The sequence below is a fragment of the Microplitis demolitor genome, chromosome 3, assembly GCF_026212275.2.
Source record: "Microplitis demolitor isolate Queensland-Clemson2020A chromosome 3, iyMicDemo2.1a, whole genome shotgun sequence".
NCBI classification, from domain to species: Eukaryota; Metazoa; Arthropoda; class Insecta; order Hymenoptera; family Braconidae; genus Microplitis; species Microplitis demolitor.
In genome coordinates, this window is record NC_068547.1 from 18,257,499 (window position 1) to 18,281,514 (window position 24,016).

The following is a 24,016-nucleotide window of genomic DNA, read 5'->3' on the forward strand; positions in this document are numbered from 1 at the left end:
TAAAACATATAATATTTGGCACATTAGTAAGCTCTACTCGTGGTATTAATGAACCGGAAATTAAAATTTCGCGTGTGGTCAGCATATTTACAATACATTCATCTCACAGAGTCTAAAAAGGCTGCTGATATATGTTATATACTTTTCAGCCCCGTCCACTCATTAAATTTATACGAGCAACATATTAACGGACACTTGATATCTCATCGTGAAATTGACTCCCGGTCATTAAATAAATAACAGAACAAATAATAATAGATTTTTTAAAATTTAAACTGTCAGATTTTTTGTTATTAAAAAAAAAAATGTAAGAAATTTCGTAAGACTTTTTGCGAAAAATTAAAATGTCATTTCCACAGCCTGGGAGTAATTTACAAAATAATGAGTGGTTTTAAACTATGGAGTGAGTAAGCTGAGTATATACGTAGTAGAGGCCCCAGGGGAGTAGTGATGCTGGTTTAACTTTAAACGAAAAACCACCGAATCGAACGGTACATATTCCCACTCCAAAAATATAATCCATCCACCTGCAACCTATTTTTTAGTATGTAATATATATGTATATTTATATATGTATTGAACTCAACTCATCATTATACTTCTGGGTACAATCATATAACCGATTGATAATAATAATCAATACGATATCTCATTACTGAAAATAACTACCGCACAATTGTAACACGCATACGTCCATATATATATATATATATATATATATATATATATATATATATATATATATATGATATTTTTTTTATTTTTGGATCGGCACTGGACAAGTTTTAAATAAAATATTTATAAGCATTATAGTACCGGTAATAAATAATAATAATAACGATATATGAACATAAAAATTTATATGAATGTTATATTTTTTTTTTTAATTCTTTTCAATTGATCGTAATTACTGTAATCCGAACTAAAATGTTTTTTAATGTTATTTTAATGAATGATATGGATTGGTAATTAATAAATCCAATGGGTTGTTGCCTATTATAAATTCATTAGACATATTTAGAAAATATGACACGCAGAAAAAAAAAATTTCTTGGCGCGAGAAATATTTTGCATCATTAATTAAAGACTAAAATTTTCTATGACCAGAAAAAAATTTTTGCGCCAAGAAATAATTTTTTTTTCTGTGTACTAAAGGTATATAATTTATAATTTTTTATTTATGAAATTAATGTATGACAAAATTATTACATGTAAAAAATAGTTCTAAGAATAAATTCTTTAAGATAGTAAATGCATGATAATTTTTTTAGTTTATCAAACATTTAAAAAAGTCCCGTTTTAACCAAACACATATATTTTATTTTTTCTTTAATATCCTTAATGTCTTGATATTTCACTCCATGAAAAACCTAATGTTCAACAATAAATTGATAAGATTTTCGATACTAAACATGAAAATATAAATAATTCCATTAACTCGATACTAATACTTCGTCATTACTTCATTATTTTTATCAGAGAATTTAAATAAGAAGAAAAAAAATTAATGAGTAAAATTGTAAATTTGACGTATAATAACAATATCACCCTTGTTATCGTAAATAACTTTTGAACCAATCACAGAGAGTATTTTCATCTCAGAATCCTACAACTTCCCTCTGCTCACATACTCGCTATAAAGTTATTATTGTTATTATTATGGACCAAAAGAAAATCCGAATCGCTCCAATCCCGGTTTATTTCCTCGTCCTCCATGCTACCTAGACCAAAACGAATCTCAAAGAGAGAGGAGGAACCAAAAGAGAGAAAGGAGGAGCCACGAGGGTGTACGCGTGTCTTGGTTGAATCATCACATGCACATAAATACACACACACATGCATACCTGCAGTGTTCTCTGAACACATACTTGCACATTTATGTAGACGACAAATAAAAATCATGGGCGACATATCTATACAAACGTACGCAGTTATACGATTAGATCGTACTCCAATAAAATAAAAAAATAAAATATAATAATAAAAAGAGGGGACTTTCGTGTGTCTATACACGCTTAGCCGTGCGCAACGCGTGCGGGGCCTTACCTTATTCCTCCCTCTACTATTCTCTTCACTTTAATACTCCTTCTGAATTGTATTGTGTAAAAATAATATAAATGTATGTGTGTATGTGGATGTGTATGCATGTGTGTACGTAGACGTATAACAACAACAACAACATTACAAATGGAGTATACAGAGAGGAAGCTAAAGCAAAAGGGGCCCTGGCATTGCACATCAAGCGATACAAGCCTCCGAGGCTACCGTGAGAACGAGACCCTCGCTCGCGTCCCACACGGGCCCTTCAGCCGGCACGGGGCCTTACATTGTGACTGTGTATTCACATATAGGTTTATGTAGATATATATATATATATATCTATACTGTAGGTGTATGTATATGAGTGCAGGGATCCAGTCGCTGGCGGTGGCGCACAGGAAAGGGATCCCATGCCGGGCAAACCACGCGAGACGAACGCGAGGACAAGAGAGAGGGTCACAGGCGCGAGCCTCACACGCGACTCGCACACGTCACATCTTAAAACGCGACACAATCTCTAAACATTTTTATCAGTAACTCATTTTTTAATTATGTATTTACTTTTTTGTTTAAATCAATTCTTTATGTCTTCCGTCACAAATATTCATTAAAAACTAATTAATTATACGTTTATTTTTAGCTGGAACATTAATATGCCTTGTAAACTATTCGATGTATAATTTATTGTTTATTTTATGTGTGACCTAAATTAAATTATTTTATTATCGTATTTTTAAATGATAATAATAATAATTTGAATGTATGAATGGACCGTTAATATCCGGTTTACAAGTTCCGTAAACACAAGATTCAAAATATAATGTAGAGGAAGTTTATGAATATAAATCAGAGCTGAATGAAATCTTTAAGAAAATTTGAGTACTTATCTCACGCGACGAACAATCAGATATTATTACACTTATTATGTGTATGTGTATATCCAGTGACCGATAACGTCATTCATAAGAACCTCACAACAGCATTACTATATATATGTTTATATTAATATAAAAATATAATGTCGACATCGTCGCGAGAATTTCATTGACTAAAAGCCGCAGTACGTTGGACGTGTAACCGATCGTATATATGACGAGACTCATGAATGATAAGTTATATATATAAATATATGCGTGTGTATATTTATATCTGAACCATGAGTAATGTAAACAGTCGCACGCTCCTATTGTATCGTAATTGAAAGCGACTTGTGATAAGACAAGTGATATTTAAGTCGCGCAAGCTCTATTGAGTTCTTATATTATGTACTTACTTGCTTTTATTTGTTGCTTTAGATATTACTCACGTCAATATATATATATATATATATATTTACAACCAAATATATATAACTTCAAATTGATAAATAGACTCATATATCTTTATATCGCTATTTTAATTACATTCGTAGAAAAAAAAATATTTAGGCCTAATTTAGGTTCTCACATAAGTTAACTGACATCTAATAATTTTTGGATTTTTTTTTCATAACAACAAATTAAAAAAAAAATAAACTAAAAATATGCACATGTAGAAAATTGAAAAAACTGTAAGTGCAGTTTTTTAAATATTTTTTTTTTTTAATTTGTTGTTATGGAAAAAAAATCCAAAAATTATTAGATGTCATCTAACTTTAGTATCATTTTAATTCAACGTCCAGACAGAAAAATATTTCGGATACTCTCTGAAAATTATTCAATAAAAAAAGACAAACTTAAAAATAGTAAAATATTTTTTGAACGCAATTTTTAATGACAAAATATATGAAGATATATATTATAATTTAAATAATTATTTGTATAAAATTTATATTCATTGAAAAAATAAAAAAATAATGCTTCTGAAGTTTACAGATAATTAAAAATTTTCGGATTTTTTTACCAACAATTTAATTAAAAAAAAAAAAAATATGCATATGTAGAAAATTTTAAAAACTATAAGTGCAATTTTTCAAAATATTTTTTTTTTAATCTATCGTTTTTAAAAAAATCCGAAAATTTTTAGACCTCGGCTGATTTCAGTATCATACAAAATTTTATTATTTCAACAGCAAAAAAAAAATTATTACGGATTTACTGAGTGGTTTTCATAAATTTATTTTCAAAAAGCAGGAAATTAATTATAAAATCAATAATAATTAAAATCTCTCATTAATTAAGTAAAATTTTACTAATTTATTTTAAAAAACTTACGGATCCGTCAGTGAGATAATGACTCACTGACTAAATTAGTGAAAATTTAACTAATTTATTTTTAATCATTTTTAAAAAGCACAGATTTAATGAATGAATGATAATGACAACTTACCTATACATCTTAATAAAAATATCAAATGAACTTTAAGACATTTCAATAGCGTTGATAATAATAATAATAATCTATAGCGATAATAATATAATTATATAGAGTGGAATAACATGTACAGACACACGTGGTAAAAGTTTTGATAACATTAATGTACGAGATGAGAGACACTCTCTTATACTTATCTCAATGTATATTTAAAATTCAATATAAAGTAGTGGTGTGTCATGTCAAACAAGACTACTTCTTTTAACTCAGTCAAGTCTATTCACTCGCAAAAATGATATTAATCATCTAAACCCGACGTTATCTAATAACTAATAAATGTCTTTTATTTAATTTTGTACTTTATAACAACACCACTATTATACTGATTTTAACTTTTATGTAAGTTTATAGAAGCGATTAATTAAAAATAAAATTATAAAAAAATTTCCTCTAATGTACGAGTGCTCGTATACATAAATATTTGAATAACAGGCATTCTTACTTATTTCTCTCACACCCAAATGGACAACCAGGAATTTTGGCCGAATTTTTCTCTTATACAAACGAATTATCAAACAATTAAACCCCTGATAAAATAAAAATAATATATATATATACTGGGGGAGGGGAGCAAAACGGGGTCCTTAAGGAAATTCGAAGTTTTCGGGGACTCAAATAAATTTTTTGTTTTGTTTTGTTTTTTTTTTTTTTTATAATATACAAAGTGAAAAGATAAAATTTTAATCTGCCGTTGAAAAAATATTAATTTTGTGCAGGTAAAATGGGGTATCCACTATAAAGGTGAAAAAAACACTTTTAGAAATTAAAAAATTTGATTAAATTAAATTTTCTTATAAAGTAATTTAATATTTCACATAATTATTGGATGCAATGGAAAAAAAAATTTCAATAGTTTTTATCATAAAACAAAAGTCATTTTTCGACTGACACTTTCGATTTTCGAAAAAGTTTATCCACAGAAAATTCAAAATAATGCTCAATTATGTCTACAAAATATGAATATGTATGAAAGTGATTTTGGAATCTTTAAAAAACATTAGGTTTAAATCTGATTTTTTTATACAATTTTGGAGATAACCCAAATTCCCCCTCCCCCCGTTCACTATACATACAAATCACTGGAGATAATGAATATAAATGCAATCACTGATTAATATTTATATTGATGATTTATTGATGCAATATATGAATTACAAATTGGCTTAGCAAAAGAATATATATTGTATTCATTAACACTAATAATAAAAAATATATATATTTAATGTTTTAATGTGTTGCAAGTGGGAGGTCATTAGAGGTATTATTATATACCTTTCTTTTAAAATAAATTAGTGATGAATAATATATGTTAATGTGTAAGTATAGTATGTATGTAGATATATCGAGGGTTCGATGTGGATAAAAGCGAGAGGAGGGTTCCGTTGGAATGGCTGTCGGAGAGTGTATAGCAAGTTTGAGTCAGTTGGTGTAGAGACTCCATGGAGAGCGCTTGTTGTTGTCTAATGTCACTCAATATCCCTTCAATGTCAATTACTGTCTTCTACTTTGGTCGATTGTACCATTCGCGCTTGACATTGACACACTGATAACTACATGGATTAAATATATCTGTATATATATAACCAATGGTGTGCAGCGTATACGGCGCGAAATTATTTTTTTAATTTTTTTCGTTAATTAAAATTGCAATGATGGCGTACGATTATCCTTATCCAGTATCGAGAACTCATCAATATAAAAAGGTAACCATGCTGTAATTATTTAATAAGATTTTTTTATTGATAAGTATTTTAAGATTAATTTTATTGAGCATCTGCGATGAATTTTAATGACGCACGTGTAGTGAAATATATTTATTTTTTTTTTTATTATTGATTTCTTTTTACTTTTGTTTATTAATTTTTTTTTTTTTTTTTTTTTTTTTTTTATTTGTTAAAAAATTTTTTTTTTATTTTTGTGTTGTGTTAATTTTGATAGATTACGAAGCCAATGTTGGAGAGAAAAAGGCGGGCTCGGATTAATAGATGTTTGGAGGAATTGAAAAATCTTATGGTTGATGCTTTGGAGGTTTGTATTTTTATTTTTATTTTTATTTTAATAATTAATTGGAGTTAGCAAGTAATCTTTAAGTGCATGAATAAAATATTCATTAGTATTTTACGTCTATTTGTTTGTCAAAACGTTTTGTTTGTTTAAAGTTGAACTTTGTAAAAAAAAAAGTTTATTAAATTTTTATATTGTCTGATCAATTTTATAAAAAACTTCATAATTTTTTTAATTATTGAAATTTTAATTGAATTATATTGGTCATTTTAATTTACTAATTTTTTTTTTAATAAAATTTGGTAAATATTTAATGAGACGGCAGTTTTTACTATTTTTAAATTTTGAAAACTAACTGAAAATTTATACTTTTCGATAATTCTTTTTATTATTTAATTTAAAAAAAAAAAAAGTAATAATAATCAACTCTAAAGTGACAACAAAATTTTTCATTAATAAAAAGTGAAGCTCTACTTTATCATATTTACCTAAAATTTTATTATATTTATGAGTTTATGTTTGTCAAGTAATCAAAAATGAGATTTGCAGTGCAAAAAAAAAAAACCAGCATCACGGGATTTTCCATGATCCTGAAGTTAGCAGACAATTAGTAATTTTCGAATTTTTTTTTTTAACAAATTAATTACAAAAAATCAAAAACTAAAAAAATGCACATGTAAAAAAATTATAAAACTACAGGTGAAATTTTTTCAAATATTTTTTTTTTTATAATTTATTGTTTACAAAAAAAATTAATAGACGTCAGCTAACTTTAGTATCATGATTTTCCACAGTTCCTGCGCTTTCCTGCTTTAACTATGTATTTATTTACGATCCCTAACTTAATATGCGATATATTCTTAGTATTCAAGTCTAATACTGATTTAAGTGATGATTATTATTTATGGAAAAAACTACTTACCAAGTAATCAGACAAGAACCATGTAAACTCAATGAAATATAAAATATAAAGACATTAATTCTGTTCCATTTTGCAAAAAAAAAAAAATCATTGCGTGAACATGATATTTAAAAGAATTTGTCCGTCAACAATTTGGGATATTAAAACAAAAAAAATTCTTTTTCAGACTGAAGGTGAAAATATAAGTAAATTAGAAAAAGCAGATATTCTAGAACTCACTGTACGTCATCTTCAAAGACTCCAAGCTTCCAGAGCATCGGAAGGATCCTCGTCACCGAACGAAGAAACATTGGCAGAAAGTCGTTGGCAATCAGGATTCGGACAGTGCGCCGCCGAAGCATGCAAATATCTCGCCGCGCTTCCGGGCGAGTCTGGTCAAAAATTAGCTCGTCATTTAGCCTCAGGACTCCAATCGAAACGAAAATTAAACACTTGCGTATGTTATCACCAAACTATCTAAAAATACATATATCTAATTACATACTTAGTGATTACTGATTAGTTAATAATCTTAACTTGATAACTAAATTAATATTAAATTTTTATTTCTATTTTTAGATATTACCAGTACAAGAAACATCTCTGATAATTGTTAGTCCAGATAATTATCATAAAGTCGGTCAGCAATCTCTATGGGAGTCATCGTCAACATCATCGTCAACGTCACTGTCAATGACGCCCAGACTCACTTCCTCTCCAATCGATTCATCATCCGAGAAACAGAACATATCTAATGACAATAATAATATTAACAATATGAACAATAATTTAATTATAAATAATACTTTACCAGTAAGTTCTCAGGCATCAAATGAAGCCGAATGTCCACAAGTATCAGGATCAGTTGATGACAATATAAATCGTGATATATTATTAAGTAAAACTGTGATTGTAGAAAAGATAAATTACGGAAATGATAATAATGAGAGTGATGGTGATGAAGAGATTGAAATAGATGTTGAAAATGTTGATGATACTGATACTATGTGGAGGCCTTGGTAGTTATTAATAAATATATGATTTAATTAATTGATAAGTATTTATTAATGATTTCGTTAAATTTTAATCACTATGAGTTATAGATATTGACTATAGGTTTATTCTATTGATAATTTTATTGACCACAGTTGAATTATTATTTTTACTATCAGAAATAATATTTACTGGCCCAGTTATATTTTTATATTTCACTCGAAATATTATCGCGTTACTAATTCTAGAAGAACATATTTTTATTCGCCCTTTTGGCTTTAAGGAGCACCCTAAATCCAAAAAGGCATAGGATTTTTTTTTCATCGCCAATTGTTTGATAAATTTATTTTAGAGATAAAAATTAAAAAAAAATAATTTGTAAACCTAAAGGACGCATGGGTTAAATTGTATGCCTTTTTGGCTTTCAAAAATTTTTTTCAATTTTTAGCTCTAAAATAAGTCTCCAAAATGATTTCTAGTAAAAAAATATACGTCCTTTGGGTTCTACATTGTAAGAAATTGGGAGTGAATTTGTAGTGCACAGAAAAATAATACTTGAAAAATTACAGTTCGAATAGTAAAAATAGTCATTTCGAACTCAATAATATAAAAATTGCAGCTCATAGCCTAATTATTAATAAATATTGTGAGAATTATAGTATAAGCTACAATTTTGTACTTGAGAGTACGAAAAAATGTTTTTACTGTTAAAACTCTAATTTTTAAGCTATTATTTTTTCTGTGTGATTACGAATTTTATTTAAATCCAAATTCACTCTGTTACTCAGAGTTTTGAAGTTTTTAAAAAATTACTTATGCAGCGGGTTAGTCTTGATTTTATTTAAAACCGCATTCTCTGATTTAGAGTTTTAATATTAAAATAAACTCCCCTTCGGAGTAAATATCACTCCGAGGGGATTAAATAAATAAAAAGTTATCCGCTCCACATTCACCTTGAATTTAATCTGCGTCCATTCCGAAAATTTTTTACAGTGTAGGAAGCTCGCTAAAGCCAAAACGACATAAAAATTTAGATCCTTATGGAATTAGTAACACGATATGATATATTGCAATAATTAATACTCATAATTTTTGTTAATATTATCATAATAATTAATTAAACAAATTAATCAAAAATGCGTTCTACATTAGGAATAACTTTCTTAAAACTATCAATTTATTTAAGAGTTATGATAAATATGAGCAAACGTTTTGGTACATGGCTTTAACTTAATTAATTAAAATCAATATCATGATACTGCTATGTGTTAATTATTAATACGATAAATTGTATTAGTTTTAGAGATATCTATTGTTTATTAATTTTAAGTATTAATTATAATTAAAATAATTAACTTGTTTAAGTGAGTTACAATAATTTATAATTATGTTCTCAGTTATATCTTTTTTTTATTGGAGTAATTTATTAATTTTTTAAAATACATTATTTATATGATATTTTTCTAAGAATTCGATTTTATATACTCACATTTTTGTGATACAATTCACCTGTGATCAATGAAAAATATTAAATAAATCAACTATTTATAAATAAATTTAAAGCTTACTATTGTTAATTAAATGAGATTTTTTTTTTACTTACGAGACTTGAATTTTTATTAAATTAATTAACGGAAGTGAATAACGGTAAGTATTTTTAAATGGTAGTAATTTCAATTAATAAATATATGATAGCACACTCAGTTTAAATTTTGTTCATTTAAAAATATATTATTTTAATTGAGTAAAAAAAATTTGACATTATGAATTTAGTTTTTTTTTTTTTTTTTAATAATAATAAACGATAAATTGATTAATTATAATTTTTATTCACTCATTGAAGCAAATTCAATACATGAAAATTAAAACACAATTATTGATCACACTCAACCATAATTGTTAACAATAATTATTATTATTTAATTAATTATTTTCAGGAACACAAACTCAGTCAAGAGAAAAACGAAGTAATTGCAATATAATTAATAAATAGCAATACTATTTTTTAAAAATGATTTTTTATCACTATCCGAAAAACAAACAATCAATTAATTTTTTTGAGTAACACTTAGAACTATATAATTATACATAATAAAAATTGGGAAATCCAAACGTGCACAGCTCACTTGAAAATTTAAAAAGTAGTCAATAAACGACAATCCTATATTGCAAGAAAGAATTGAAAAAGAAAGCAGAATTGTTATATGTTATACATGAATTTAGAATTCGCTAACTATGCGGAAGAAAAAGAAAGGCAATTTTTTAAACGTCTTCGCGATTATTAAGAAGTACCATTCGCCCGGGAAAAAAAACAATTCTCGGTTGTGATCTCAACGATTTACTTTTTTTCTTGCAATTTCTCATTTTAAACTGTCTATAAAGTCTAGAATAATTATGTAAAAGTATTTCAATACCAAAAATAATAAAAACCCATAGTAAACTTATACCCATAAAAATATAAGTATGTTCAAAACTATTAAAATCCAATTGATTATATTTCTGGGCATTCTTAATTTTGTCAATCTTTTTCATTTTATTTAGTATATTATTTATTCTTTTTTTGTCCGAATAATATAGAAAACCCGCTTCTACTGGCATCGTCGCGATTTTATCAAACCTATTCTTTAATACCCAATTCTTTCGGGACCAATAAACGTTATAGTTTCTAAATACTGGACTTTTTAAAACATGCAAGTTTTTTAAATGTGAAGCAAATGTTAATATGAATTTTGATGGATAAATACACGCAATTCTTGAATCCCCTTGTGCATTCATTACACATCTAAACATATTTATCCCATTGCTCGGATGTAAGTATTTTTTATCATCATCCGTTATCCACAATTTTTCCTCAATAATATTCTTTTGTAATCGTTCATCGTACCAAATATGGTAATTATTGTCGTACAAGTCCTTTAAATGTTCAACATTCCGCTGGGTGGATTTTGACAATATCGCTGAAATTTGTCCTTGAAATTCGGGCATTGTTGTGAAAAAAAATATAAAAGCAGTGAAGAAAGTAATACGCATAGATAATTTATCCATTGGCGTCAATGCTCCCATACTCAGTGACATTTTAACAACATCCATTACAGCCCAACCAATATCAGTTTTATTAATGATTACCATTAGTGCAGTTATTAATAATAATATTATAATTGTCATGATTATAAACTGGATATTATATTGGTTATTGACTTCTTCAATAATTGTAAAATAATCTGATTTTTTTATTAATATAGAAAAAGTTTCTTCGTAATATTGTGTTATTATATCTGTTAACTCATAATTAGCATCTGCCAATAGCATTTTTGAGTTGTGAATATCGTATTTATTGTTCCTATTAACTAATGAATCTATATAACCATTTTTAATTGCATCTGCTTGAAAACTTTTATGAATGATATAGAATGAACTGGTAGCATTCAAATATGGTGATAAATCGTATGGACCCGTCATTTCTCCTTTACTATACGTCGGTTTATAAGGTGTATCTTTGATATTTATTACGTGATCGCGAGTAGTATTGGGTAATGTATTAAAATACGTCATTTTTATTTTATAACCATCTAAACGTCCAGTTTTGTCAAAGGTAATATTTCGACAAAGTTTACTGTCTGTAAATGAAAATATTTAATTTATAATTTGTTATTAGTGCAGTTGCAATTGATATTAAAATTTGTCAAATCTATTCCAATTTTATGTTTTTTATTTTATTACTAAACGATCTATACTAATTGATGTTAAAATTAAAATACTCAATATTTTTCACGAGTTAATTTGATTTTAAGTTATTTTTATTCAAGTTACACATAAAATTGCTCAAACTTTACTTCTAATCAAAAAGAAATAATTCAAAAATTACCATTTAAATAATAAACGAAATTTTTTTTACCTACATCATATTTTTTTTTTTAATAAACAAACAACCCCGTAAAAAAATTATGGTAACCGTTTCTAGTATACGTTTATCAAATCTCAACCTATAACTTTATGGTAATAATTACTAAGAATTATAGGCTATATACTTATTATTTTTGTGAGAAGCTTTCATAACTGTGAGAACAATTCCTATAATTATGGTAATAGTTCCTATATCGTATAGTTATTGAATTATGGTAATGATTACAATGCTCATAGGAATAGTCTCCAAAATCGTATAGGAATAGATCCTATATATTTTATGGCGGTTACAAGGTGCGTACGGGAATGAATTCTATACATCATGACAACCATTCCCATAATATAATGATAATTGTTTCTATACCACTATAGTAATAATTCCCATGCTATTATGGTTATGTTACAATCATCATCTACTATAGCAGTGATTTCAATACTATATAGGAATCAATACCATAATACATAGTAATGGTAACCATAATATTATGGTAAATGTTACCATAGTACTATGGAAACGATTACCATAATTACATAAGAACTCTCAATGTAATTTCATAGGAACTGCTCTCATATCGTACAGGAATGAAAACTATATTGATGGAAATGGTTACCATAATTTTGTATAGGACCGTTCCTATAATCATTATTTTAAAAAACCGATTACCAGGCGTTATGGGAACTATTCTCATCTATTGTGATTGTTACTATAAATTTATCTCTGTGTAGCTTTCTTATTTATCTAATTATGTTGTAAAATATTAATAATAATGATGAATACCTTTTATCATAGGTTGCTTGTATAAAGTCCAATTTTTATTGTCGCCTTCATCATCAAAAGTATTTATTGTTTCAGCCTCTTGCCAAAGCGGTGGTGCAAAGTTAGTGAATGGATTTAGCGTATAAATAGTTGTCGTATCGTTATCATTATCATCAACAGATTTTTTACACAAAAAATACGCCAATAATAAATCTTGTTCCCATAATAATCCAAGTACTTTGCCGGCATCAGTACAAGACACTTTTGCAGTGCCGAGAATTAAAAAAATTGACGTGATACTCCATGTACTTGATAGTTTCAGTTTACCAATAAGTGTTTTAAGTGTATCAATTGAATTCACTGATAATATATACGATGGGTAAGAGCGATGGTTAATTTGAATTTTAGTCGGTTTATAATTTCCGTCAATTACTATTACCGATGAACTACTATCATCAGCATTCCACATATTTTTAATTCGATGCATTTCATTATCTTCAGCTAAATCAGCGGTTATGATAATCGAATTAAATTTATTGTTGAAACACATTCCTAGTAACTGCCTCTGTTGATAATAATTAAAATCAAATAAGTTAACTATTTATTATTAAAAATATAAAAAAATGATCATTTAAATTACCGCATGATCATATAGGTGTGAAGATGAACTTTTTGATGGCAGTTTGATAAAATTTATACCACTGCATTTAACATTAACAATAAATAAAAAATAAAAACAAAGAACAATTTTGTTAATCCACACAATTGCGCGCATTTGAATCATTTGTAATTTTTAAGTAGAAAAAATTAGAAAAACGATTACAAACTATTTATAATTATAGCGATATAAAATGAATTTATTTTCTTTGCCTTGGCATGTGCTTAGAATAATTGGACTTAAAATATAACACATCTAAACAGCTAAGAGTCAAGATTGCGAATGAACAACACTCGTATTGTGCATCAGCTACTGCCATTCAATGGTCATGACAATTGCCCCTGGTAAAGCAAAAAAATAATTTAAACGTCCCGGAAAAAGACACATCATGTGGATCTGCAGCAAAAACAAGTTACCCAGAACTCGCAAATTTAATGTCCCATTAAAAAATATATTTTTATAATCTCAACTGACGATAGCAATGATATTTTTTTCCGTTATTATCTTTATTTTTATTCTAATCTTTCATCAGTTATAGTACGATTTACGTTCCAGTAGTAAAATTGTAATAATAATAATAAATTATGACATTCTCAGATCGATGATTTATTCTATTTTTAATTTTAATAGTAAAATAAAATATATTTTGACAAGTAAAATTAATTTTTTTTATAACTTATTTCCAGTTTTGATTACAAATTAATATAAACATTGACCAATACATAAATTATTATTTCCATTACTTAAATTAATCGATCTGACTATATATATATATATATATATATATATATATATATATATATATATATATATATATATATATATATATATATATATATATATATATATATATATATACATTAAACTTCTTCGCGATTATTAAGAAGTACCATTCGCCCGGGAAAAAAAACAATTCTCGGTTGTGATCTCAACGATTTACTTTTTTTCTTGCAATTTCTCATTTTAAACTGTCTATAAAGTCTAGAATAATTATGTAAAAGTATTTCAATACCAAAAATAATAAAAACCCATAGTAAACTTATACCCATAAAAATATAAGTATGTTCAAAACTATAAAAATCCAATTGATCATATTTCTGGGCATTCTTAATTTTGTCAATCTTTTTCATTTTATTTAGTATATTACTTATTCTTTTTTTGTGCGAATAATATTGAAAACCCGCTTCTACTGGCATCGTCGCGATTTTATCAAACCTATTCTTTAATACCCAATTCTTTCGGGACCAATAAACGTTATAGTTTCTAAATACTGGACTTTTTAAAACATGCAAGTTTTTTAACTGTGAAGCAAATGTTAATATGAATTTTGATGGATAAATACACGCAATTCTTGAATCCCCTTGTGCATTCATTACACATGTAAACATATTTATCCCATTGCTCGGATGTAAGTATTTTTTATCATCATCCGTTATCCACAATTTTTCCTCAATAATATTCTTTTGTAATCGTTCATCGTACCAAATATGGTAATTATTGTCGTACAAGTCCTTTAAATGTTCAACATTCCGCTGGGTGGATTTTGACAATATCGCTGAAATTTGTCCTTGAAATTCGGGCATTGTTGTGAAAAAAAATATAAAAGCAGTGAAGAAAGTAATACGCATAGATAATTTATCCATTGGCGTCAATGCTCCCATACTCAGTGACATTTTAACAACATCCATTACAGCCCAACCAATATCAGTTTTATTAATGATTACCATTAGTGCAGTTATTAATAATAATATTATAATTGTCATGATTATGAACTGGATATTATATTGGTTATTGACTTCTTCAATAATTGTAAAATAATCTGATTTTTTTATTAATATAGAAAAAGTTTCTTCGTAATATTGTGTTATTATATCTGTTAACTCATAATTAGCATCTGCCAATGGCATTTTTGAGTCGTGTATATCGTATTTATTGTTCCTATTAACTAATGAATCTATATAACCATTTTTAATTGCATCTGCTTGAAAACTTTCATGAATGATATAGAATGAACTGGTAGCATTCAAATATGGTGATAAATCGTATGAACCCGTCATGTCTTCTTTACCATACAGCGATTTATAAGGTGTATCTTTGATATTTATTACGTGATCGCGAGTAGTATTGGGTAATGTGTGAAACAACGTCATTTTTATTTTATAACCATCTAAACGTCCAGTTTTGTCAAAGGTAATATTTCGACAAATTTTACTGTCTGTAAATGAAAAGTATTTAATTTGTAATTTATTACTAGTAGAGATGCAATCGATATTTGAATTTGTTAAGGATATTCTAATTCGATGATATTGCCATAATTAATATTAATAATAATAGTTAATAACGCTCCGAAAAAATTCTTGTTTCCCCAAGAAATTTTTTGCATCATGAATTAAAAACTAAAATTTTTTTGGGGTGAAAAAAAATTTCCTTAAGCCATATAAAAAAAACTTTTGGGACAAGTATGTATTTTTTGCGCCAAGAAACCCTTTTTTCTGTGTAAAAAAAATGAAATATTTTTCTTTCTAAATCATTAGCAAAATTGCTTATAAAATTTACATCTAATTAAAAAATGTCAATAGAAAGATACCATTTAAATCATCAACAACATTTTTTTCCCTACACAATGTTTTTTTTTATAAATATATAAACAGACTAGTTTTATTATTTATCTAATTATGTTGTAAAATATTAATAATAATGATGAATACCTTTTATCATAGGTTGCTTGTATAAAGTCAATTTTTTATTGTCGCATTCATCATCAACAGTATTTATTGTTTCAGCCTCTTGCCAAAGCGGTGGTGCATAGTTAGTGAATGGATTTAGCGTATAAATAGTTATCGTATCGTTATCATTATCATCAACAGATTTTTTACACAAAAAATACGCCAATAATAAATCTTGTTCCCATAATAATCCAAGTACTTTGCCGGCATCAGTACAAGACACTTTTGCAGTGCCGAGAATTAAAAAAATTGACGTGATACTCCATGTACTTGATAGTTTCAGTTTACCAATAAGTGTTTTAAGTGTATCAATTGAATTCACTGATAATATATACGATGGGTAAGAGCGATGGTTAATTTGAATTTTAGTCGGTTTATAATTTCCGTCAATTACTATTACCGATGAACTACTATCATCAGCATTCCACATATTTTTAATTCGATGCATTTCATTATCTTCAGCTAAATCAGCGGTTATGATAATCGAATTAAATTTATTGTTGAAACACATTCCTAGTAACTGCCTCTGTTGATAATAATTAAAATCGAATAAGTTAACTATTTATTATTAAAAATATAAAAAAATGATCATTTAAATTACCGCATGATCATATAGGTGTGAAGATGAACTTTTTGATGGCAGTTTGATAAAATTTATACCACTGCATTTAACATTAACTATAAATAAAAAATAAAAACAAAGAACCATTTTATTAGTCCACACAATTGCGCTCATTTTAATAATTTAATATTTTTTAAGTAGAGAAAATAAGAACTCGGTTTACAAAATAGTTATGATTACAGCTATAAAATTAATTTACTGTCATCGCCCGTGATTAAAATAATTGGAGTTAAAATATAACACATCCGACTGGCTAAAAGTCAAGGCTTCGAATGAACAACACTCGTATTGTGCATCAGCTACTGCCATTCAATGGTCATGACAATTGCCCCTGGTAAAGCAAAAAAAAAATTTAAACGTCCCGGAAAAAGACACATCATGTGGATCTGCAGCAAAAACTAGTTACCCAGAACTCGCAAATTTAATGTCCCATTAAAAAATATATTTTTATAATCTCAACTGACGATAGCAATGATATTTTTTTCCGTTATTATCTTTATTTTTATTCTAATCTTTCATCAGTTATAGTACGATTTACGTTCCAGTAGTAAAATTGTAATAATAATAATAAATTATGACATTCTCAGATCGATGATTTATTCTATTTTTAATTTTAATAGTAAAATAAAATATATTTTGACAAGTAAAATTAATTTTTTTTATAACTTATTTCCAGTTTTGATTACAAATTAATATAAACATTGACCAATACATAAATTATTATTTCCATTACTTAAATTAATCGATCTGACTATATATATATATATATATATATATATATATATATATATATATATATATATACATTAAACTTCTTCGCGATTATTAAGAAGTACCATTCGCCCGGGAAAAAAAACAATTCTCGGTTGTGATCTCAACGATTTACTTTTTTTCTTGCAATTTCTCATTTTAAACTGTCTATAAAGTCTAGAATAATTATGTAAAAGTATTTCAATACCAAAAATAATAAAAACCCATAGTAAACTTATACCCATAAAAATATAAGTATGTTCAAAACTATAAAAATCCAATTGATCATATTTCTGGGCATTCTTAATTTTGTCAATCTTTTTCATTTTATTTAGTATATTACTTATTCTTTTTTTGTGCGAATAATATTGAAAACCCGCTTCTACTGGCATCGTCGCGATTTTATCAAACCTATTCTTTAATACCCAATTCTTTCGGGACCAATAAACGTTATAGTTTCTAAATACTGGACTTTTTAAAACATGCAAGTTTTTTAACTGTGAAGCAAATGTTAATATGAATTTTGATGGATAAATACACGCAATTCTTGAATCCCCTTGTGCATTCATTACACATGTAAACATATTTATCCCATTGCTCGGATGTAAGTATTTTTTATCATCATCCGTTATCCACAATTTTTCCTCAATAATATTCTTTTGTAATCGTTCATCGTACCAAATATGGTAATTATTGTCGTACAAGTCCTTTAAATGTTCAACATTCCGCTGGGTGGATTTTGACAATATCGCTGAAATTTGTCCTTGAAATTCGGGCATTGTTGTGAAAAAAAATATAAAAGCAGTGAAGAAAGTAATACGCATAGATAATTTATCCATTGGCGTCAATGCTCCCATACTCAGTGACATTTTAACAACATCCATTACAGCCCAACCAATATCAGTTTTATTAATGATTACCATTAGTGCAGTTATTAATAATAATATTATAATTGTCATGATTATGAACTGGATATTATATTGGTTATTGACTTCTTCAATAATTGTAAAATAATCTGATTTTTTTATTAATATAGAAAAAGTTTCTTCGTAATATTGTGTTATTATATCTGTTAACTCATAATTAGCATCTGCCAATGGCATTTTTGAGTCGTGTATATCGTATTTATTGTTCCTATTAACTAATGAATCTATATAACCATTTTTAATTGCATCTGCTTGAAAACTTTCATGAATGATATAGAATGAACTGGTAGCATTCAAATATGGTGATAAATCGTATGGACCCGTCATGTCTTCTTTACTATACAGCGGTTTATAAGGTGTATCTTTGATATTTATTACGTGATCGCGAGTAGTATTGGGTAATGTGTGAAACAACGTCATTTTTATTTTATAACCATCTAAACGTCCAGTTTTGTCAAAGGTAATATTTCGACAAATTTTACTGTCTGTAAATGAAAAGTATTTAATTTGTAATTTATTACTAGTAGAGATGCAATCGATATTTGAATTTGTTAAGGATATTCTAATTCGATGATATTGCCATAATTAATATTAATAATAATAGTTAATAACGCTCCGAAAAAATTCTTGTTTCCCCAAGAAATTTTTTGCATCATGAATTAAAAACTAAAATTTTTTTGGGGTGAAAAAAAATTTCCTTAAGCCATATAAAAAAAACTTTTGGGACAAGTATGTATTTTTTGCGCCAAGAAACCCTTTTTTCTGTGTAAAAAAAATGAAATATTTTTCTTTCTAAATCATTAGCAAAATTGCTTATAAAATTTACATCTAATTAAAAAATGTCAATAGAAAGATACCATTTAAATCATCAACAACATTTTTTTCCCTACACAATGTTTTTTTTTATAAATATATAAACAGACTAGTTTTATTATTTATCTAATTATGTTGTAAAATATTAATAATAATGATGAATACCTTTTATCATAGGTTGCTTGTATAAAGTCAATTTTTTATTGTCGCATTCATCATCAACAGTATTTATTGTTTCAGCCTCTTGCCAAAGCGGTGGTGCATAGTTAGTGAATGGATTTAGCGTATAAATAGTTATCGTATCGTTATCATTATCATCAACAGATTTTTTACACAAAAAATACGCCAATAATAAATCTTGTTCCCATAATAATCCAAGTACTTTGCCGGCATCAGTACAAGACACTTTTGCAGTGCCGAGAATTAAAAAAATTGACGTGATACTCCATGTACTTGATAGTTTCAGTTTACCAATAAGTGTTTTAAGTGTATCAATTGAATTCACTGATAATATATACGATGGGTAAGAGCGATGGTTAATTTGAATTTTAGTCGGTTTATAATTTCCGTCAATTACTATTACCGATGAACTACTATCATCAGCATTCCACATATTTTTAATTCGATGCATTTCATTATCTTCAGCTAAATCAGCGGTTATGATAATCGAATTAAATTTATTGTTGAAACACATTCCTAGTAACTGCCTCTGTTGATAATAATTAAAATCGAATAAGTTAACTATTTATTATTAAAAATATAAAAAAATGATCATTTAAATTACCGCATGATCATATAGGTGTGAAGATGAACTTTTTGATGGCAGTTTGATAAAATTTATACCACTGCATTTAACATTAACTATAAATAAAAAATAAAAACAAAGAACCATTTTATTAGTCCACACAATTGCGCTCATTTTAATAATTTAATATTTTTTAAGTAGAGAAAATAAGAACTCGGTTTACAAAATAGTTATGATTACAGCTATAAAATTAATTTACTGTCATCGCCCGTGATTAAAATAATTGGAGTTAAAATATAACACATCCGACTGGCTAAAAGTCAAGGCTTCGAATGAACGTTACTCGTTTAGTGCATCAGATACTGACTTATTTGTTGGTTGTAACAATTGTCCCTGACAACGCAAAAAATAGTCCATGCCTATGTTCTCTTTACATACCCCGGGAAAAAGACACGTCATGTAGGTCGCTCGCCATAATTTGTTTCCGAGAACTTGCAAATTTAATATTTCAACAAAAGAAATAATTAACGTTTTTATGTTTTTCACCCTTATTATCTTTATTTTTTTCTAATCTTTCATCAAATAGTCTGCTTTATGTTCGACTAGTAAAATTCCAATGATAACAATAAGTCATAACATACACGCATCGATTGTTATCACGCTTAGAAAATGTGTAAAGTCGAACAAAATATTTTTCAACAGTTGAAATGTATTTTTTACAGCTTAATTATATTTGTAATAATACATGTTAATATAAATTTTAATCAATATGCAGATTATTATTTCCACCAAGTTAATTAATTAATCCTAGACTTATAAATTTATCTAAGTCAAACTTCCCCATCTCTATTTCCCGTAAAATTCAAAAATTAGAAATTTGATTCATAGCGGAAACAGATACTCCCCTAATTAGAAATCCGATTAAAAGTTTATTGGAATTAATTGGAGGTATTATTAGAATCTATGAAGGCCAAAGCTAGACAAAGCAAATTATCAAACTCTAGAAAAGAAAAATGTTAAATTTTAGCCAAAATTTCGTTTTCGTGAATTCATAAAAAAAAAATTTATTTTTCAGACTACAGATATCTGTAGATGTTATCGATTTTTGTTGAAAAAAAACAATTTTGTTGAAGAAAATTAATATCGTTATATATTCAAATGTGAAGTAAAAAACCGAGTATCCGATCACTGATGTATTTGTCTTTATATTTATCAAATTTTACTAAATATAAATATACTAATACATGAGTGATCGGGTTCTAATTTTATCATCGGTGACTGGGTATCTTATCTTACTTAAGGGAAAACGTCACTGGACCTCATTCTCACACTCAGAAAAAAAACTGGACTATCTTTGTTGCACTTGCAGAGTAAATGAGAATTTTAAAACAATTTTTCTCGGAGACGAGTTATTAATAATTATTATTACTTGCGCGGTAAATTTAAATATTTGAAAAATAAATTATTAGAAATCGGAGTAGACTAAAAATCGTACGTCAAAATAAAATGGCGGCAGAATATGATAGAAGAATATTTAAAAAGTTACAAAAAAAAACACTAGAGTGTTTGAACAAACCTTGGCGGAGAAATAATATACAGAAGGGTGTCCTAATACACTTGGAGATTTGATTTAAATTTCTCCAAGTGTATTCCAGCTAAAAAAACGTCACTTAACTGCTATTTCCCACCAGACTATGACAGATGATTTTGCTCAGGAACTTGGAAGATATCAGCATCAAGAATTCGCTACATTTAACACTTGCACGGAACACTTAACACTTAACTACACCACAGACCCATTGCACAATTGAAATTAATAAAAGATAGATTTTACAATCACGCACAATTTTACACAATTTAACTGCAATATTGTGTTTCAATTCAAATGTACAGAATTATCTGAACTGCTACTACCATTTTCGATGATACTGACTGTTGCTATTGGGCCGCCAGTTGATACAAAGCAATCGACTTAGCGATTCATCGACCGCCCCCACTTTCGCAAACATTTGAACGTTGAATATAGTGACGCGCAGTACCACCATCTTGGCGCGAAATTTCAAAATTTAAATTTAATAATTTTATTAAAATTTATTTGTATCAATAATTATTTTAATCAGAATAAAAATTATACTCGGAATTTTTTATTTCCAACAATAATTTATTAATTATTCTTATTACTTGTGCGGCAACGCTAAAGACTCTATTTTAGGTTTTCGGTTTTGTCCGTGAATTAGATTGAATTGAAAATCGGGTTAAAGAAATAATGAGTATCCATTGATTCACAGTAAATTTCACTAATTTTAGAGAATTTTCCCGAGCATTCTATTTTAATAATAATTCAATTTCTGTGCATTTTTATTTTTCACTTTACTTGCACCTCTGCAGATTAAATTAAATAAACTCAAATGTTAAGAATTTCATTACAACAATATCTACGTCTCATTACTCAAACTTCTGATATAAAAGTCAAATATATCAATAATCAATAAATAAATTACCGGTATAAATTAAAAACAATATTCCTTTATTACCAACTGTCGCAATGGAAAAAAATGATAAAATACCATAACCAGATGACTCTCCAAATATTTCTGACAATATACTATAAAATTACATTGCCAAATAAAACCTAACCATAAAAAAACTGTATAATTAATTTGTGTACAAATAATTAATAATTTTCGGAAGTTTGCTATTATCTTAGTCAACAATTTTACTGTTTGAATATTTGTTTTGTTAAATTGAAGAATAAAACTTACAAAAAAATAAATAAAAATGGCACGTGCACGTGATGAAGAATTAGTAAAAGCCTTCAGTGAATTACAAGAAAAAGTAACAGATACGGCACAAAAAATAAAGTTAGCGGATTTGCAAATAGATTCACTCAAAAGGTCTAAGCAAAGGTCTGAATTAACAATCGCCGAAGTTGCCAATTTACCAGCAAATACAAAAACTTACGAGTCCGTAGGCAGAATGTTTTTACTTGACGACATCGCCAGCATTAAATCGGGGCTTCAGACAAGGATAAAAAACGCAGATGAAAAAATATCAACTCTCGAAAATAATAAAACAAAATTAACACAGAGCTTGCAAGAGAGTAAGGACAGTATCCGTGAAATGGTTCAGCAGAAGCAGAATAAATAAGCCGTCAAATGAATTCAATTAACTGAAGATCAGTCTAAAGAGTCATCATTACATCTTTTCATCAATAAAACAATTTTTCAAATGTAAATCATCCTAAAGTTAAGAGACAATTAGAAATTTTTGAATTTTTTGCAACAAGTTAATGAGAAAAAAAAAACTAAAAATATGCACATTTAGAAAATTAAAAAAACTAAGGGTGTAATTTTTTAGAATATTTTTTTTTTTTTAATTTGTGGTTCTTAAAAAAATCTAAAAATTATAAGACGTCTAACTTCAGTATCATAAATTTAAATTATCAATAAAATTTTTAATTAAATATTGTAATAATTTAATTATTAATTTTTCATTTATTTTGGCGCTAGGAATATTACATATAATCTAAATCACTCAACACTTGTAATTCGTTTTTTCTTTATTTTTATTTGAATAAATTTCAATTAATAATAAAAATCTTCATGAAAACTTTAATTATCCAAAAATTTATCACGATTAATTATAATAATATTTTTTATTTTATTTTTTTTCCTTAATTTATAGAAAAAAAAAAAATCAAAAATAACATACATTAATTTCAAACAAAGATAAAAAATAATTAATTAAACATTGAAGATTTTAATTTACAATGTAAGACAAGACATTATTTTTTTAATTAATCATTTTTTTAATAATAATAATTAAA

At 27.0% G+C, this 24,016-nt stretch overlaps 5 protein-coding genes across 5 annotated transcripts; 2 read left to right on the forward strand and 3 right to left on the reverse strand.

Moving 5' to 3' along the window:
* The first annotated feature begins 5,640 nt into the window (after window positions 1-5,640).
* On the forward strand, window positions 5,641-9,529 carry LOC103572966 (enhancer of split mgamma protein). The gene is made up of 4 exons (XM_008551802.2): window positions 5,641-6,095; window positions 6,331-6,420; window positions 7,485-7,754; window positions 7,877-9,529. The coding sequence occupies exons 1-4, from the start codon at window positions 6,042-6,044 to the stop codon at window positions 8,318-8,320; spliced, it is 858 nt and encodes a 285-aa protein (XP_008550024.1). The 5' UTR covers window positions 5,641-6,041; the 3' UTR covers window positions 8,321-9,529.
* Window positions 9,530-10,343: 814 nt separating this feature from the next.
* Window positions 10,344-14,095, reverse strand: LOC103572982 (uncharacterized). The gene is made up of 3 exons (XM_014442696.2): window positions 13,591-14,095; window positions 12,972-13,515; window positions 10,344-11,907 (listed from the first exon to the last, which is right to left on the reverse strand). The coding sequence occupies exons 1-3, from the start codon at window positions 13,732-13,734 to the stop codon at window positions 10,553-10,555; spliced, it is 2,043 nt and encodes a 680-aa protein (XP_014298182.2). The 5' UTR covers window positions 13,735-14,095; the 3' UTR covers window positions 10,344-10,552.
* Window positions 14,096-14,468: 373 nt separating this feature from the next.
* On the reverse strand, window positions 14,469-17,463 carry LOC128667454 (uncharacterized). Its single transcript, XM_053737419.1, has 3 exons — window positions 16,936-17,463; window positions 16,317-16,860; window positions 14,469-15,823 (listed from the first exon to the last, which is right to left on the reverse strand). The coding sequence occupies exons 1-3, from the start codon at window positions 17,068-17,070 to the stop codon at window positions 14,469-14,471; spliced, it is 2,034 nt and encodes a 677-aa protein (XP_053593394.1). The 5' UTR covers window positions 17,071-17,463.
* A 299-nt stretch (window positions 17,464-17,762) lies between these two features.
* LOC128667257 (uncharacterized) lies at window positions 17,763-22,161 on the reverse strand. The gene is made up of 4 exons (XM_053737420.1): window positions 21,866-22,161; window positions 20,230-20,306; window positions 19,611-20,154; window positions 17,763-19,117 (listed from the first exon to the last, which is right to left on the reverse strand). The coding sequence occupies exons 1-4, from the start codon at window positions 21,924-21,926 to the stop codon at window positions 17,763-17,765; spliced, it is 2,037 nt and encodes a 678-aa protein (XP_053593395.1). The 5' UTR covers window positions 21,927-22,161.
* A 625-nt stretch (window positions 22,162-22,786) lies between these two features.
* Window positions 22,787-23,719, forward strand: LOC103572965 (prefoldin subunit 1). The gene has a single exon (XM_008551801.3). The coding sequence runs from the start codon at window positions 22,969-22,971 to the stop codon at window positions 23,335-23,337; it is 369 nt and encodes a 122-aa protein (XP_008550023.1). The 5' UTR covers window positions 22,787-22,968; the 3' UTR covers window positions 23,338-23,719.
* The last annotated feature ends 297 nt before the right edge of the window (window positions 23,720-24,016 follow it).